The 20,289-nt window shown below is 33.6% G+C and overlaps 1 protein-coding gene across 7 annotated transcripts in view; it reads right to left on the bottom strand.

Moving 5' to 3' along the window:
• LOC145683980 (myosin-IIIb-like) overlaps positions 1–20,289 on the bottom strand; it is a 569,781-nt gene that overhangs the window by 40,894 nt on the left and 508,598 nt on the right. For all 7 annotated transcript variants that reach the window (XR_014131222.1, XM_081755734.1, XM_081755762.1 and 4 more), the window contains 6 exons: positions 16,264–16,408; positions 13,465–13,615; positions 8,318–8,598; positions 3,696–3,970; positions 1,445–1,610; positions 697–919 (listed from right to left, as the gene is read on the bottom strand). Coding sequence is in view for 6 of the 7 variants with exons in the window: in XM_081755734.1 (XP_081611860.1) it covers positions 697–919; positions 1,445–1,610; positions 3,696–3,970; positions 8,318–8,598; positions 13,465–13,615; positions 16,264–16,408 (1,241 nt within the window). In the remaining variant the exon portion in view is untranslated. The remainder of the gene's footprint in view (positions 1–696; positions 920–1,444; positions 1,611–3,695; positions 3,971–8,317; positions 8,599–13,464; positions 13,616–16,263; positions 16,409–20,289) is intronic.

The raw sequence follows: 20,289 nt of genomic DNA on the forward strand, positions 1-20,289 counted from the left end.
ATTCATTAAGGCAAGAAGACACACACATACATAAGAAAGAAACAATTGAATATGGCACAACAAAATATAAACTAGCTGAAATTCTTTGTAGACACCTTATTTTTAAAACAAAAGGTAGGAAAAAGATAATAAAAATGTCGGTGCTGACATCTTAGAAATTATTTCTACATAGAAATAAAATATGTTTGCATGCGAAGTTATTCGTCAATTACTGTGTATAAAATGGATTTATTAAATGTATATTAGCATCCACTTTCCAGTGACAGTATGTCTTGATCACTGAAAAACCAGAGGCGGTATGTCTTCATTACTGAAAAACCAGAGACAGTATGGCATACCACCGCATATTCTCACTTCGACTACTGGCCAGAACTCTTGTATTCTAAGGGGCGTGATAGAGAACAAGGTAGAAGTTAAAGGAGAGAGAGGAATAAGGTAAAACAAAGAAAGAGGGGGAGGGACCAATTGAGATGATATTAATTAACGAGTATAATTCCTACTCCAATGCAGAGAACTGCAATATATGGAAACTATTCGAAGCTCATTTTTGGCAAGTGACCTGTAATGGTGGAAAAGTTTATTATTATTATTATTATTATTATTATTATTATTATTATTATTATTATTATTATTATTATTATTATTATTATTATTATTATTAGTATTATTATTATTATTATTATTAAATCCACTTACTTTTCTTCCTCTGTGCGAGAGCAATCTGCTCTTCTCTTTGCCTTTGTTGTTCTTCCTGCAGTCTTCTGCTCTCTTCCGCGTGGATTCTTTTCCGTGTCAGCCATCCACGGACGTACCTCTGAAGAGTGACCACACTGTGCGCCACTTGACGCTTTCGACGCTCATACTTCATACGAGCCAACCAGCGGCGCACACATGCTTGTACCAAAATTATTTTTCGTATCTGCAAAGCAGAGATGATTAGAATTAAACAAACAAATTTAAAATTATCAGCAGATCATTAATTAACGTACTACGTGTATTAGAGGTCCTCAAACGTAGCCTACTCTATTAAATTCGTATATACTAAAGGTTTAATGCTGTTTACAGTAGAAGAGTGTATAACTCATAATTAATAAAAATAACGATGGAAAAAGAAACCACGACGCAATGACAAAGGTAAATACTTTGCTTATCGTTTATGTACAGTTGCATAGGGTGTAATTCGTAACATTTTATAGAACTACTACCATGGGCGGAGTTAGGAATTGTCTCCTGGGAGGCAGACCTTTTGTCTGCTGGGGGGTGGGTACGGTAAATACAAATGAGAACTAAAGGATATTATAGGTGGTATTTTTATTTTTTTCAGAGAGCTGGGGGCAATTCCCCCTATGCCCCCCCATAACTCCGCCTATGACTACTACTATACTTCACCACTTACATTACCCAAATTGTAAAGATACTTGTACCTCAATGTAGTAAAACTCACCTGATCTTCGTAAAGTTTGGACAGGTACTCTACGTGGTAATACTTAAGAAATACTTTGGTTTTTCCAAGAGCCCAGCCATCCATTTTGAGTCGTAACAGGAGGAGTCTGCAATTATCCCTTGAGGCCACAACACGCTCATTAAAACCAAAACCAAGGAAGCAGTACCTGGAACAAATCAAGACATATCATTACACATGAAAATTACCCAGTAAGGCTCTAATCATCTACAGGGTAGTTTGTCTATTCTTGCTTAATGTGATTCTTTTTAAAAATTTAATTTGCCAATTAATTTTAGACAAACAACATTGGTTTCCATTTATATTCGATCTGAATAATTCCTTTTCCTTACTTCTTACATCGGGCACAAATTTCTACAAAGATAGTGATTTATGAAGTTTAAGATACCAAATTCGTTACTAATGATCAGACACGATTGTTAACTTATTTTCTTTTTTCATTTTTTTTAGTAGTAGTAGTAGTAAGGTAAAAATGTCACCCATAAACATAAAACCTTGCTCTTCTGTGTGTTGTTGTGTTCTTTAGTTACATTCAAGCAAACATGCTACATTTTTGAATTTTCACTGATAGCTGTTAGCATTATCAAGACACAGGTAAGAAAATTTTAGTAAGGATAGGACGTGTAGGAAACAATTTCGTATGAAATAAATAAAAATGAAGATATTTACACTGATGGCAGAAGCATACAGACTTGCTTTAACACAATGATAGACTTGGTCGTCTTTAGCAACAAACATGCAAGCTTGAGTTGTTTTGAAATCTCGCATCTCGAAAATAAGACGCTATTTCTTTTTAACTTTGAAATACTTGTACATAGCTGAAATTTTGTTTATAGTGTTTGTGGGATATCTTAACTCCAATTACTTTTAAAAATTTCAAATAATTTGTCTCATCGAGTTCCGGTGGTTAATAGGTTAAATATAAGGTAGTATGACATTACAATCAATAAGTGAAATTCGATCAACATTTTTCTTTAATTTTTAAAAATTTTATCTACTTATTGTTGCAAAATTTTGCTGATCTATTGAAAATCAATTAACATTTAATCATGATAATTTAAACATAAGAATAATATGTCGTTTTATATTGTTATAGTAAATGTAACAAGTCATTTTGTGGAATTGCCATCGATGGTTGTTACTCTACAACGAACAAACAATTTTTCACGTGTAACTAGAGTTAATCAATACCAAAACACCATGAAGATACGAATTCCATAAACTTATTTCAGGCCATTTGTTCTGAACCTTTCATTAGCGTCAGCAGCACATAAACTTTGGAGGAGACAGACTAGCAGAGGGACTGAGGTATACAGAATATGCCCTAGGAATACCCTCCTCCGGAAAATTAAAGAAATAGTAATCTTACATGTGTTTTAAAGCATTTTTTGCTTAAAAACTTAAAAAATGTTTGTATTTTACTTTTACATTTGATAGTCTAGTTTTTTGGAAAATGTGATACTAAAAGAACCCCCCCCCCACACACACACACTTTACAGTTTGTTTTTTATTCAAACAATAAAATTCAAGTTTTTTTCACAATTTTAATTAAACTTAAATGATACCAAGTGTATGTCAAAAACAAAATAATCATAAAAGGTAGCGTGAAGTAAATACTCAGAAAAGATAAAATTTTGGAAACAGGTTTTATGCCCACAAGCCTACAACTACTGTAACTGAAGCTCAACAATGTATAGTTAAAAAAAAATTACATCATTCTTTTAAAGCTAAACTAAACTCGCTTTGCTGCTCGCTATCTAAACAAAAACCGTTTGTTACTGTACAGTTTGCTCCATCTTCACCTTCATAGGGCCAAAAAACTGACTGTCTTTTTTCACAATTGGAAACAAATTTTTGTGCCACATTTTTTCATATCTACTTTGTCCAACATTGTTCTGTGAACGTAGCAACCTGCTACATGGTTGAGCCTCTTTTGAGTCGTAGTTCACCTAAGATACTTGGAATATTGGTGAGGACGAAAACCGTTTTACAAATGTTGAGGCGGGGGACACGTCTCGGTGTTCCCAGTGGAATTGACGCCCGTGGAACCTTTATTTGTTTATAAGACTACATCAAAGTTACACATTCTTTCTGTCTTTTAAGACTTAATGGAAGCACTTAAACTACAAATCTCGGTAGAAAGCTTTAAAATGAAAATTGTCGGTTTATTTATTATATTTCTATGCATCTGTTAACATGAACACAAATAAATAAATCCATTATTTATGCTTACCTCCTGAGAAACTCTGAGAATGTTAACCTATGAGAAAACCCGTTCTGTCGTATTTTAATGGTTTCGAGGACTCCAGTGTACCTCAACTGCCGAATCACTTTCTCAATATCGAAGTGAGACGGAATTCGAGCATCATTGGGTTTTAGGCACCGGACAAATTGTGGGGAACCACTGACCATTTTCTGTAGTAAATCCATCAGGGAATACCGGAAATAAGTTGCCACAGTTTGTTGGGCACGCGATTGGGATGCCAAACCTCTACTGCTATACTGATCCTATATTAAAAAAATAAACAAATAACAGTTAAAAATGCAATAAATAACAATTCAATAAAATTCTTGTATGGAATACATTTAATGTTTATAAATTTGATCAGGAGCAGTATACATATACATATATAATACTATAGTGCATATAATAACACTAATAACGAAATGTAATCTGTGCAGGAAACTAGTAAATAAGTGAAAAGAACAACAAGAATATATGAAGGTTAAGAGCATAAGGAAAAAAATACAAGGAACAACAGATTCTAATAACACAAATAATATTTTTTAAAAAAATCTAATTGTCAGACAAAAACTAAACTACTTCTTCTAGAAAAAAAAAAGAGATATAATGGAAGGTGTTTTAAAGCAGAAAAATCTCTAGCTCTTTGCCTGGTGGCATGGTTCTCAATATAGAGGCTACATTACCTCTTTCTACTGCCATAATTATTCTTTGAATTAGGAAGGTGCTTCCTCTATCATCACCGGATAAATGGGTGATGCGTTTACCTATTTTCTTTATCAAGTTGAGGCCTTCCTTGCCCCACGATCTACTTGATTCAATGACAATGATTACATAATGGTGCTTCTCTGTTAGGTTACTGTATTATCTTCTTTTTTCTGTTTTTTTCGACTAGCTACATTACCCGCTTAGAGTAAGGAGAAAGGAAGGTTAGCAGGGCTAAAGATTCTGTGCATATAAAATCCCAAATCAATGATTTGCCTCTCTTCCAAGGTATGTAGGTCATCCCATCTGGTCTTTTACCATCAGTTCTACGTTCTACTGCATCCATTTGACTACTACATACATTTAATTCCTTCTAAGTTTGAAAATCTATGAACAACGTATAAAAATGTTTGTTTTCTCAAAATCAACATAAGTTGGAAGGTTCTTAGAGAGTAAGTGAGATCTTTATCTAATAAGAAACGAGACAAACATATATGTTAAAATGAAAAGATATATTTGGAGAACGTATTAATATATCCATATATTAATCCCCATATACCCATATTAACTGATGGGAGAATATTTTAAAATCTTAACCGGAATATTTTATAAAGTCGAAAGTATATTACCTATTGTCACCTAGGACACTCAAAGTCAGAACATCATTAACCTTACATATAAGGCGAATAATTCGAACACACAAATGTCATTAAGGTTACATATAGAGAACATATTATATGCCTTAATAATTCCAATATTATATTTCTCTATTACTATCTCTGAAGGAATTTTAGTGGAACACTTAAATAAGGAAATGTATAATGTATAGAATGCCATCTACTGTTGGAAATTCATACTTTAGATTTCCCTTTATCCTCGAAGTTTTCATCTAACATTTTTCTTTAATAATTTATTTCATGATAATATTTTCTTTGAAACTTCCTTTCACCTTTGCATTTCGTCTTATCTAGAAATATCACTTAGTATTTCTTTTTATTGTACTAAAGGGTGACAAAAAAAAAAGTGAATAAGGAGTGAACATAAATCTTGAAATGTTTTGTGTGAAGTATTCTCTCTCTTAAAATCTCTTGTGTGAAGTATTCTCTACGGCGAAAAAATATGGACAACATCGATGAAGACCGACTAAAGACTTTTGAAATATGTGTGAAAAAAAATATAGAAGTTGAACGTAAAATCAATAAGGAAGTGTACGAATAGTAAGAGAGAAGAACAGTGTTGGATGTGTTAGTTTAATGATAGAAATTGACGCATGTAAATAATAACTAGTTAAACTTACCAGTTAAGATTTTTCTTGACGATTTTGACAGATTGGCCTGCCATCATCAGTAAGTTGGATTGGACTTGAGTTTAGCATTTCTTACAGCAGCAAGGCTATATGAAACGTGGATCTACAGCTTAACGTGGGATCCAAACTACACGAGGTCACGCCGGGAAGCGAACCCGCATCTCCTGCGCCGAAGGCGCGTACATTATCTACATAGCCACCAGGGAGCTCTCGGTAGGTTGAGTTGAGTTTATTTTGAGTTTAACGTCCCGCTCAGCAGTGACGCTATATGAGACGTGGACCTATTGATTAACGTGGAATCCAAGCCACATGAGCTAACACCGGAAATCGAACCCAGATCTCCCAGGCCAAGGGCGCGTACGCTAACCGCTTAGCCATGAAGGAGCTTGAACTCTCGATAGGTTGGAGTCCTTTACTGGAAAATCATCTAGTTGGCATCATAAAATTGAATGTCAACTTGTACTTCAGTATGTACACAACTGATGAAACATAAGGTAACAAAATTTAATAAACATGATTATTATTCTTCACAACCTTAATATTGTAATGTAAGATAAAGTTGTGTTCTCCTTTGTGATTTCCATAAAGAAGAGTAGTTCTTACAATAACCTGAAGATGCTCAAAGGTGCATATTTAACACAGAAAAGGAACTCATTTTGAATATGGTGCTTTTGTATTCCTGTTAAAACTTCATACTTTTACATTTCGGCCCTCACTGGGGCCATGGTCGCGAACCTTCCTATCGCAAACTGGAAGAAGTTACTGAGACATTATGTAGCTTGTAGTCCTGTAATAGCGAAACACTGCAAACGTTCAACACGAACATTTGTAAATACGATTTTATTTAAATTGTAAAAAGTCACACATCATCATCTGGCAGCGGTATTCTGTACTTAACAAGTATCTGTAGTTCTCAGACAATCCTGTAAAGGAAAGACACGAATATCGTTTAAATAACTAAAACAAATTTTGTACATAGGTGAACAGACAGAACTGAATTATTCCAAGGGAATAGTGCACAATGTGAAACAAAGATAGTGAGAAGCGAAACTACCTTAAACGAGACCAATCTTCCCAAGAATACATTTTACACCTTAAAAATAAATAGACATAATTCAAACTGTTAAGTGTTAAATATTTTAATGTTTCTTAAATATTTGGAGTATTTCGTTATTAAAGGACTAAAAACTACATAAGGTCTCAATAATTTTTTCCAGTTTGCGGCAGGAGTCTTCGCGACTATGGCCCCAGCGCCGGTCGAAATACAGAAGTATGATGTTTTAACAGGAATACAAAAGCACGGGGTGCAACGTGTGTTTCCTTCTTAAGAGTATTTCTTGCTTTTTAAGATACTACAAGAATTCGTATTCTATTTCAAGAGTTGAAGAACAATAATCCTGTTTATTAAGTTTTCTTACCTCATCCTTCATTAATTCTGTACACACAAAAGTACAAGTTGATATTCCATTTTGCAATGTGAGATGCTTGTCCAGTAAAGAACTCCAATTTACCGATGATGGCAGGCTAATCTTCTGAAACCGTTAGGATAATTATAGCAATACACAGTATGTAGTAAGTTTAATTAATATTGAATGTAATGAAAAAGAGGATAAGAAACTAGTTAGAATAAGACAGTTTTCATTGTGTTTTTTATTCACTAATATATCTTATTGTGTGCTATTATTTTTATGTATTTTTCTTCTAGTCTTTTGCAATCTTTGCCACAGAAATATATATTGTAATAGGCACCAAAAATTTCCGTATGATCCAACTTAGTAAGTAGACTATTCAATAAGTTATTATACTTAAGAACATGTTGGTAATGGCAACATTGAATATTCAAAAATTAAACATGGTGGACTTTTTTTTATGACTGTTTATAGGTTTTCATGAATGTTAATTTTCATTACTCATTAAACAGTTTTAATATTTTATTTAGGGCTAAATAGCAGTTTTGTTACACACCTGTATTAAGAACAAATACGTATGTGATATCAGAGCAACTAAAGTTTTTTTTTTTTTTTTTTTTCAGGGGCCGCGGTGGCTTAGTGGCTTAATCTACAAAATGCTCATAGACTATAAAACAATATTGTAGCCTTTAATACATGCATTTTACATTGTTCATTAAAAAAAAATACTTCTTTCTTGCCATAAGACCAAGCTCCCTTGTGGATATATTATTAGCGTACGCGGGAGACCTGGATTCGATTTCCGGTGCGAGCTCATGTGGTTCGGATCCCACGTTAAGCTGTAGGTCCACGTTTCATATAATCTCGCTGCTGAATGGAACGCTAACCACCAACCAACTAATCTAGTTCTTGTCTTTTATGCCAATCATAAATGTTCACAAAACAGTGTATATTTTGTGAAAATTTTAAGACTACAGCACTGGTGATATTTAAATGAATCATTCCTTCATCAAGATTAACACATTTATCAAAGAACTGTAGTGGTTCTCAATTTGGGCAAATGACCTGACATTGATAGCAAAATACTAATGAGGTTAGGATAATTTCTTTTAATGTAAATTTCCCACTGGAATTGCTTGACAATTCCTTTCTACTTTTCAATTTCTCTTAAGAACACTTCATCAGAGTCTTACCTTGGAGCCATCCACCGGCGTCTCACGTGGAGAACTTTGTGGCGTTGCTGAATACAAGTTCCCAGTCTTCGTCAAAGGACATTGAAATAAAAATCGAACCATATCAAACATAGATTGTCGTAACAGCTGAATAATCTCTGGTGGCAAGAAATTACGGTTCTTTTCCAGAAATCCCTCTGCATGATAAACCACTCTCCCTGCATAGTGATGCACTGCGAAACACAGGGCATTTGACTTTGGCCTTACGTAAAATTTACTTTTAACATTATTATGGAATTTGTCTGAAATGAGAAGAAAATATGGATGACTTACTAACATTTTGTTATTAACAAGTACATTAAAAATACACATAATAAATAAGTCAGTAAGGATAGAATTTATCAATTATACTACTCTTGCAACAATTCAGCATAGCTCAAGCACGAGGAGCTCGAAACAATTGTAGGCGTTGTATTAATTTGGATTGGAAATAAGAAAATTTTATTCTGTGTCCTTGAATAAAGGACTGAGTAAACTCCATGACATACTACCTGTGAAGTACTGAATCCTACGGACAAAAACATTGATACCACCTAAGTATGGAATGGAAAACGACGAAAGTCTTTCGAAGTTGATGTGGAGAGCTGTACAGAAAATTAAGTGAGTCAAACGTAAAAACAGTGGAGTATTTGTGGGAATGATAGAAGAGAAAACAAAATACTGAAGGTTAATTTGTTTAAATCCGACCGATTTGGTAACACCCATACAGTTGCGCCAGAAAGTCGAAAACTGCGTCGTTATCAGTGGGGTGTCTCAGCTTGCAGATGCCGGAATGTCATGGTTTTGGGAAAAATATTTTATGGCTACGATTGAAACTGGGAAAATACTGAAAAAAATTAATGTACACTTTTTTTTTTTAATATTATGATATCTTATTAGTCTATTAGTCTATTAGTCTATTAGTCTATTAGTCTCTACGAGGAAAGTCTACAGAAACAGTAACCTGTAACTTTATTTAAAAAAAAAAAAAAGATCTTATTTAGATAAAAAGAAAGATGCATAGGTACATTTCTAGATTTATTGAACGCTTCCGATATGGTAAATCACGACTTGTTGGTTAATATATATATATATATATACAGTGAAACCTCCTTTAACGGACACCTCTATAATACGGACAGATATTTTTGGCCCGGAAAAAACATGTTCTCTTACGGAACAAAACCCTCCCTTTTACGGACACTCTCAGATACGGACGCGGACAGTCCTTTCCCCACCCCAAACATTTCAGTAACCTCTTCATAACGGACAGAAATTATTCTCGGTTCTGCGATACACAAACACACACACATATATGTTTCTTCTGCAATCGTACTGAGGATTCTCAGTGGACGCTTGCTAAAGAGTTTATTACCCTTGTAGAAGAAAAAAGCATGCAGTTTTCGCTAAACAAAAGTTTAGCCCATTAGTTTATTCCTAACGCGTGTTTTGAGAAGGTTCTGAGAATTTGAAATAAATGAAAAATACTTACAGTGTGATGACATGTACTTAAGAATATTACCATACACGCATTATCTTTTGCGGTATACGAATATATTAATACATCTCCCACCAATAATATTATTTAACAGAAATGAATTTCTACTTCATCCCTCCCAGTAACTCAAATACGTACTAAATAAAGTATTTTCATATTGAATTTTACGTATTTACGCTCATACAAAATGCGTTTTCTGTGTATTACTGCATACAATTACCGTTGTGAGAAATTAAATTTTTGTAACCTCTCTGTAACGGACACCTCTCAGTAACGGACAAAAATTCATGTCCCATTGGTGTCCATTATTCAGAGGTTTCGCTGTATATATATATCTATGATCTATGATCTATGATATCTATGATTTATGATCTATGATCTATATAGGATCTATGAAGGATCTAGAACTGAATATCATGGCATTTAAACTAACTCTATATGTAGACGTCATAAATATTTTGATAGCCAGAGACAACGAAAATTTGGTGACGAAAATCAGCAAACAAGATTTAGTAAAGTGTTGAGATACCTGACGACAATAGTCTTATATTAAATGTCTATAGTCTTATACAATTGATTTTTTATCACACTAGGAGTTTCGATTACCCGTAACATCTGCTTTAATAACAAAAAAGATTAACTACTTAAAATACGGTTCTTTCACAGGAGTAACAATTAAAGATAATCTCAATTAGGAAAAACAAATAAATAATCTTTATTCTAAATTAAGTCGCCTCTGTTATGTAATAAGAACTATTAGGGAAAAATAAATGTAGCTTGCGGTATTAAAATACAGGGTGGAGCAGAGGAAACGCATGTTTTTTAAACCACTAGTACTTGGCGACGAATAGGGGTATTGATTTTGAGCGACCGTTGGCAGACAGTTCAGACAATGCAGTTTCAGTGGCTATAAAGCGTTGGAGCGTAGAGCATCGTGTGTTTGCGGTCGAGCAGTTCTTTAGAAACAATGATTCTGTGGTCATGGTTCAACGACTTTTTCGTCAAAAATGTAATGTCGAACTTGGAGATACAGTCCCAGATCGAAATACTATACTCCGATGGGTTACAGCGTTCATAAGTACTGGATCTGTGATGAAAAAGAAACCACCCGATCTTTCCCGTTCAGTTCCAGCTCCAAAACGTAGACAGAGTGAAAAGGGCAGTTCTTACTAGTCAGAAACGATCCGCTACAGGCGACAGGCTATATCGCTGGGTATGTCACGTCGTTCGCTTCATCGCATATTACATGATGATCTCAAATTTACGGATCCAGTACTTCTGAACGCTGCAACCCATCGGAGTATAGTATTTCGATCCTGGACTGTACTTCGACGTTCGACATTAAACTTTAGACGGAAACGACGTTGAACCGACCGCAAACACACGATGCTCTACGTTCCAACGCTTCATAGCGACTAAAACAGCATTGTCTGAGCTGTCTGCTAACGGTCGCTCAAAATCAATATTCCTACTTGTCGCCGAGTACTAGCGGTTTAAAACACATACGTTTCCTCTGGTCCACCCTGAATTTGCAGCATCATATTTTGAGGTAATAGTAGTGAAAATAACATTTAAATCATTTTTTTTTTTAATATCAGGATTTTATGCCGAAAAAATAGAACTTCTTGTCGACAGTTATTTAAAGATCTTGGTATTTTATTTTTAAAGTTTATACTTGTATCATGTAATAGTATACAAAAAGCTATTAGATTTAGTATTTAAGCAAAGATATATAATACATACGTGTAGAAGAGATGTTTATCACATTGATTCAACATAGAAACAATGTATCAGAAAGGTATAGTGCATACGGTAAGGTATTATACCAACTCATTAAGATACAATATATACTCGTATCAAAAGATGGGAAAAATATTCTTAAATTCGAGAAATTACTGAAAAAGTATTTGAAAAAAAAAAAAAACTGTCTTTATACTCTTGATGAGTTTTATAATTTTGGCTGTAGTAACATGTAATTATGCATATGACTTGACAAACCCAATATCATGTATATTTAGTAGCGGATTACGCTTCCTCATGTAACCATATGGTCCAGCTCATCGAATATTAATGAAAAGAATTTTAACTTTTTAAGTGAACCTCGTATAAAAGCACTCTTAAGAATTTTTCTCTCAGCAAACAGACGAATATGCATATGCATGTGTGTGTCGCGTCTGCGACGGAAGTCTTGGTGGACCTTCTCGTTTCTCCAAATACGGTGCTAAAATTCAACACAGGGAGCAAACTTCGTCTCCAAAAATTCCTGCTTATAGGTTGTCAGTTATTTTTAGCTCTGACATCAACAGTTTGCATTGCGAGCCCCTCTGCTTGGTAGAAGCACGGATATGAAAAAAAGAGCCAGCCAGTCAGCTCCGGATGAGCAGACGAACAACACTGCGCGAACTATGGTGTATTTGTTATGTAGTTAATTGTGGTGTTTAGCGCATTAAAAGTTGTATGGTGCAACCATGAACCAATACTAAATATATGGTGCGTTGATGATAATGAAAATGTTGTCTCACGAAGAAAAATTGGAATCTTAAAACATTTGTTCGTAATTGTTGCTTGTAAAGTCGTCTATACGACAAGGAGCTAGCTGCGCAATGGAGAAACTTCAAGACCACCCGAAAGAAGATAAAATGGAAAGTAAGGGAATTCTTACCCCCAATCTTAAGGACATCTCCCTGGGACCGCCAAAGATTATCTTTCTTCAGCATCAAAGTGAATGAAAAGTGAAAGTGCAAAATAATAAAAACGTACGATGTAGTGAAGTTCAACCGGTAACCTGCGACTTCCGCGTCTTCCGCGTATGTAATAAGAACAATTGGGCCAAATGTTAAATCGCATTATCATATCCATTATTTAAATCGAAGTGCCAAAATGTAATGTAATATGTGTTTGTGCAGTTTCAGTGTTGTTTATTAAAATGAAAAGTGAAATTTCGCATATCCTATCAAAATAATTATCATGATATAATTTTATATTTTCTAGTTTAAGAGATTTTAATCTACCTTTTCTTTCCAGCATAAATAACTAATGCCTATACAACATAATAATTTTCGCATTATTAAATTGTATCAGGATTGAGAATACGATTAGAATAAGTTTTTATGTCAGTTTCCCAGAATGTTCTAACCCGAACTCTGAACCATAGTGTCCAGTGGTTATATGATCGACTTTGGTAAAACCTCCGAACTGCTATTAAAACCTAAAGGAGACGTCCAAAACATAGAGGATCGAATCCCGTACTGTCATAAATGCTTAAGCCCTCCTAGGGAACTGCAAGACACGAACCACATACAGTAATATATGTTTTCCCGAACAGGGACGTACAAGGATCGAACCCTGATAAAGTAATACTAAATGCCCTTAGGCATAAACTTACAGTAATATGGAAACGGCTGTAGTTCCGCATCGCTATCACCAACAAAATCGTCCTAACTTGCTGCAATAAATGTCATAATTCAGTGTTACATTAGGAGGGGATGAAAAACTTCAGGAATGTTGTGGTTTGTTATTTATAAAACAGAGTATACAAATTTCTCAGTTTATATTGCTCCGTTTGTATTGAAATGTGGAAACAACCAATAAATCAAGCGACTTTTATGGAATTATCTTTAAGCAGACTTACCTATCAGAGAGCGATCTGTTGACCTAGGAAACCGGCTTTCCTCATCCAAAAGAGCTAAGAGACCCATCGGCCGAGATAACAGCATATCAAGGACTGGACGGTTGTCAGAAAACTCCACTAAATCCACAGGAATGCCTTCAGCCAGATATTCCTACCAAGAAACAATGTCATCATATAATTATACAGCAGTAGATAGATTACGAAGAGTACAGAAAAAATGATACATTAAAGTTGATATTGGTATTTTAACTGATCGGGTGAAAAATGTTATGACGAATGTTAACCGGTAAAAAAGGAAACGAAGTAAAAAAGTTTGATGTGAAGGATATGTTAGAAGTTGATGAATCTTGAACAGTAAATGTTTCCATTGGAGACACTTATTATAATGATATACGAGGCGTGTCATTAAAGTAAGTACCGTTTTAAAAAATTACTAAAACAGGTTTGTTCAAGCCAAATTTATTTTTACCTGAAACAGCACACCTTAAACTATTTTAACGACAGAACTGTTTCGGTTTCCACCAATGCTCGAACACTTGTCAGAGCAGGTGAGCAACTTGTCCAAACCTTCCTCAACGAAACATCCCGCCAGTGTTCGACAAGTACGCACCGTTTCGTTTGAACGGTACCGCAGCACTAGTCTCGGCGCTCCGCACATGCACGCTAGTTTTACTGGTTCATTGCTTCTTCACTGACGCCAGTACGGTTGAGTTGTCGCGAGTGTATTGTGTCCTGTGATCGTTTACAATGTTTAAAACAATTGCTGAATTGTGAGATTCGTTCTGTTATCCGGTTTTTGAGTGCAAAGAACGTTACTCCGGGCGAAATTGATCGTCAAATTGTAGAGACTTACGGTGAAAATGCAATGAATAATAGAATGCTTTGAAAGTGACGACGACGCCAAAAAAAAAAAAAAAAAAAAAAAAAGCTTGGAATTACGGTAGTCTTCCCTGGCAGGATGTTTTTTGGAGGAAGATTTGGACGAGTTGGTCACCCGCTCTGACAAGTGTTTGAACATTGGTGGAAACTATGTCGAAAAATAGTTTGTGTGCTCTTTCAAGTAAAAATAAATTTGGCTTTAGTATTTTTTGTTTTAGTACTTTCTTTTCAAACGGCATTTCCTTTCCGGACAGGCCACGTAGTAAGAAATAATTTATATCAAAAAGAAGGCAATTGTTAAGAATGTGTACAATTACTATAATACAGTTTATGTACAGAGAGTTTATTGATATAATATGATATTAGACCCTACCGATAGACGGATATTAACTGTTGGTCATATGGAAATATTAATAACTATGAACATATTGAAGTATTAGAATCGTAACTCTAGTTTAACATCAAATATTTGTAATTAGATATCGAAGAAGCAATAAGTTTTATGTACTACAATTGATTTGCCTGTATTTATATAAAGTGATAATATTAGATACAATGAGTTCCGGGAATTATATTAGAATTAACAAGCTTAACTTAACCAACAAGAATAACTTCATAAGCACCGAATAAAAACATTATAATATTGATACTGGACGCAATTTTATTTTATAAGATCAGGTAAAATGTTACACAATATCATTATGAGTAAAAGTATACAAAATTTTTAGAAACCAAGAATTCAGTTTGTATCAGTCCAATGAATACATTTTTCTGATATTTCACGGTAGAAAGTACTTTTTTTTTGGGGGGGGGGAGATGTTTATAAATTGATGTATTTAATCACCAGACTATTAGTGTCAATTAGTCAAGCTATATAAAATTATTTGTATTGTAAATTTATAAATAAAAATTATGTACTTTGTGGCCGTAAAATTACGTTTATACATAATATTTTACAAAAATTGTGAATATATATAACTTTATTGAGTATTAGAGTATGACAATCAATAATAATCCAAAAACGGCGTATCTAATTCATATAATAAATCGTGTGTATTATGTATTAAATAAGAACGAAATGAAAGAAATCTAAATGGAAAAAATCATAGTAAAATTTCTCCTTCAATATAGAAATAAAAATCCGTTCTTTCCTCAATATCACATAAAAATCATTAAAAATGTATTTCACTACCGTTATATATTTTCGAAAATAATTCAACCATATTTAATACTATTTTACAAATTATAGTAAATAAGATTCGAAAAATTTGTTATTTACACTAATAGAGAACGCAACCAGTTAATTGTAATTACTAAAACAATTACTGCCTAGAACTGAATCTTATAGAATTTAGAAACTAGTTTTATCTTCATTGTACATAGATTTCATTTAAGGTACAGAAATTAAGGTAAAAACGAGTTTCTAGTAAGCACAGTTCCATCAAACACAAATTGCAAAGCATATTAATGATGAATCTACAATACCCATTCTATTTGAAACCATGCTTTGAAATTTTCATATAGTACTTCAGAAAAAATGATAACATATATTTTTTAAAAAAAATCGTAAATTCTCAACTTATACTCAATAATACTTATTTATTAGGTAAATACTTAACAAATAATATTAGATTGAATAAATTAAGGTCATAACCTGACCTTTCACGAAATATTATTTTCTTTCTTGCTCTCCAATAAACTGCAACAAGAATTATCATTATTTTTCTTGGACAGTATGATATGTGAAAAAGTGCTACTTAAATTGCAATAATAATAATAATAATAATAATAATAATAATAATAATAATAATAATAATAATAATAATAATAATAATAATAATAATAATAATAATAATAATAATAATAATAATAATTTTATACGCTATAATTCTTAAAACATTATCAATATATTTTACATACCTGTTGTTCCCACGTAAATATATGTTGATTGAAATAATACTGAATTTGTTCGTTAGCAATATTAATGCAAAGTTGTTCGAAAGAATTACGAGAGAAGTTCTCAAACCCAAAGATATCTAACAGTCCTACAGCCAATGGTTCGACACTAGAAAAGAAAAGCAACGTGAAAGTCACAGTTTAAGTTGGCAGGAGGAATTCAAGATATAATAATAATAATAACGTAATCTATTTTTTAAAAAAAGATATTTGACAGCTGGAAGAATTATAGCTCCTCCAAGAATATTACAAATTTTGCATTAAACGAATCAATTTGTTGAAGCTATTTGATAAAAATCTAATAGTCTCGATGACTTTGACACAATTGTAGCAGTTTACTACACCTAGAAGAAAAAATAAAATATAACAAATTATTTTTTAAAATGTTAATAGTCAAAATAGGCAAACTGCATTACAACGATAAATATATATTTCCTACAGTTTGTAAAAGAAATTAAGCTTATACATACAATTAATGTTACAATATATATTTTTTTCTTGAATTTAGAACCTTTAGTTCACTATACAAGGAATTACTTGATATATATACTTCCGTCATTTATAGTATGTATCATTATTTCTATTCTTCTTAATAACGAACAAATGACACCTGGCAACTATAAAACAAAACTTTTAAATGTAATTATTTAATGGAAAACCTTGATTTATCTTATTCCTTCTTCTTTTTTGCCACAATATACATAGCACTAATAACCAACTAAAATAACTAGTAATCGTTATATATATATATATGACTTTCAGAGAAACTGAACTACCTAACTCTATGGCCTATGGAACCCGGAGGTTCAATGCCGCGTTCACAAAAACTCTCCACTGACTTCTATCCTTAGCTAACTGCATCCAGTTTCTACTTTGTATTCCAATCTCAGCGAGATCCATCTTAATATTGTCCTCCCATCTGCGCCTAGGTCTTCCTAATGGTCGTTTTCCGACTGGTGTTCCAGTCAAGACTTTGAAAGCGTTTCTACTTTCTTCCGTTCTAGCTACATGACCCGCCCACCTAAGCCTCCTAGACTTGACGACCCTAACAATGTTGGGTAAACCATATAAATTATGTAGTTCCTCGTTATTAAGTTTCCGCCATTCCCCATTCCCGTTCCTCTTGGGTCCGAATATTCTTCTCAGGATCTTGTTCTCAAATACTTTCAGTCTATGTTCTTCCCTCAGAGTAAGTGACCATGTTTCGCAGCCATACAGAACAACAGGCATGATTATCGTTTTATATATTTTAAGCTTCAAATTCCTCGACAGAATTCGCGACGACAAGAGATTTTGAACCGAATAGTAACACGAATTCCCTGCTTTTAGTCGACATTTAATTTCTCCGTGAATATGATTTTCATCTGTAAATATTGATCCTAGATATTTAAAACTATCCACTTTATCAAAAGTAATATTTAATATTTTAACGCGTCCATAATTTGCTGTATTACGATCCCGACGCACTTCCATGTATTTAGTTTTCTCTGCATTTACTTCTAAAGAGAAACTGAAATTATTTTTAAAAAAATGCATTTTATGTTGTTCAAAAATACAATTTGTATAAAGGGGCCTGGACTGTGCATAACTTTTAATACATCCTGTATAATGTTATGGAAAGTGTTAGTTAATTATTTAATGCTATATACGCAAGTTTGTATATAATATCCAGTCTATCTTATGTATTGAGTAAACCTCGCATAATAGTTCTTAATAGTTACTGAAAATTATTCATTCGAAACAATTACATTTCAAATGCATTATATAAATATATGATAAGTATATGAAACATTTTCTAACAGTATATTTGCCTATGTATATTCAAGAATAAACTTTACAGTAAATATTTTTCGTTATTCATATTATTAACTATATTTACATATTAGTATTCCGTTCATCTTTTCATCAACTATTTATGATTGTTATTAACCCTCATACTCTTTGGATATTAATGTAAGGCAAAATATAATACGGGCTTAATATTTCATATATTATAGAGAAAAAAGTTTAACGAGATTATATATTAGATATTGGTAAATAAGATCACGACACATCAAATAATTGATAAAGTTTGATGGGTATGGAACCATAGAAATTAAAATAGTGGTTAAAAAATGGAATCACATATTTGGGAGCCGAAATTACAATAGCAGAAGATTTAAAATAATAATTAATACTAAATATTCTAGTGTAACGAGAAATGATAATAAGACAAGAAAATATAACCTGGAAGTCTGTAAGTGAGCTTGAGAACGAAAGTATTGACCATTTCCTCATTTAAAAGCTGTTCAAACAGAAGTTTGTGAGTGAAAAGTACTATTATTGAGACGTGAGTGGAGTTGCATGGAAGTATAGATGGCACGCAAATTGAGATGAAAAAGGTTGCGAGCTGCGTATTGAACACGCCGTAATATTAACGGTCGTGCAAAAATGGATAGACATCCTGAAGTGTCAGATTGACAAATGCTAGTATTTGATGAATGGAGACTCACAATTTGGTTCCAATGGTATGTCAACCGTTTTGCTCTGGACGTCATGAATATGTAACGGTATAACTAGTTCTGATTTTGTTGTATCCGAAGTAGGCCGTGATTTACATTTATAGCTGTAAGTCGGATGAGATCGTGCGTGGCTAGTATTACAAGTAGAAACTTGTTGAAGATTTGGACAATTGCAAGTTGGAGAGGGCCGGTGCAATAGCCACATTTGAATTGATTCGTGCAACGATCAGTGGAGTGTTAGTAATATGTTCCTAACATCTTTTACATCTGAGAAGAAGTGCGGTGACGATTGTGAGGGTTCGACCCAATGTCTCTTTTCAAAGATGAAAATGCCATTATCAAGTAGATCGTTTTCTTGTGAAACTGTCAAGATTCGTACCATGTAGGTAGGTCCCTAATTAAGTGAAGGACATTTTTTTGTAGGAGTAGGTTTGTTTTTAAATACATCTTCAATTTCTGTATCTGTTATCGATGGATCAACCCTGTGGACGACTGCCAACAATGTAACCGGCTGGCTTGCGGGTGAGTGTTGTTTGTGCCTGCTACTAGGTAGCAGAGTTAGTATCGTATTTTTGCCAAAGATTTCAAAACTACTACGGTCGTAGCAAAGTTTGCTGATAACGATTTGATGATAAGGCCGTTATTGTTCTTTACTATTTGCGATATCTCTGATCGTGGGCGATATTTTAAGAAGTTGTTGAAGAAGCAGTTTCGAATCCTGAAACTTACGACCATACTTTTGAACAAGAAAACTCTAAACTTCTGGTTGTGGCTTAGGAGACAGTAGAAGAGGAAACTTCTTGTGGCGAGCGTGACAACGGCGCTGTGCTACTAAGTGGTGATTGAAATCGTTCTGAACTTTTCTCAGTGTTTGATTTTTCTCTTCGAATCTTCCGCTTCTCTACCTTCGCAGAAATAGCAGAAAGCTGAGAATCTGATGATCTAGGAGACTGTCCAGTATCCACAGCTGGTAAACTAAGTTACGATCAGGATGAGTGTAGTGTACCACAAATCAAAGATATTAAATGAGACGAAGTGAAATGAGATGATTAAAAAAAAAATACACAGTAACAGTGTACTTTAGCTGTCTTCCACTTAGGTAAAACCCTCGGTCTCTTGTAACCTCTCACCTAAAACTGAATTCCAATTACCGTGCATCCACATGTATGCAAAGAACACAGCGTCTTGCTGCAAGAGCTATACTGCGCCAGCTGGAAAGTGTTCATTTCTTTCAGCGTAACTACTCTATCAGGCCTTGTTTCCAGACTAAAGGAATGGAAGTCTGATGAAGACACAGTTATGTGTTATATATATATATATATATATATATATATATATATATATATATATTATCACATGGCCTTGCTCAGTGTGTTGTATTTCTTACAGCGCCATTGAAATTCATTTCACTCTATTTTTCTCGAAAATTACTCACGACAATTTATCTTCAAGCATGTCAATTTCTTCAGCTTGATACGATCTATAGATT

Source organism: Thermobia domestica, chromosome 1 (genome assembly GCF_964235325.1).
Source record: "Thermobia domestica chromosome 1, izTheDome1.hap1.1, whole genome shotgun sequence".
Classification (NCBI taxonomy): Eukaryota; Metazoa; Arthropoda; class Insecta; order Zygentoma; family Lepismatidae; genus Thermobia; species Thermobia domestica.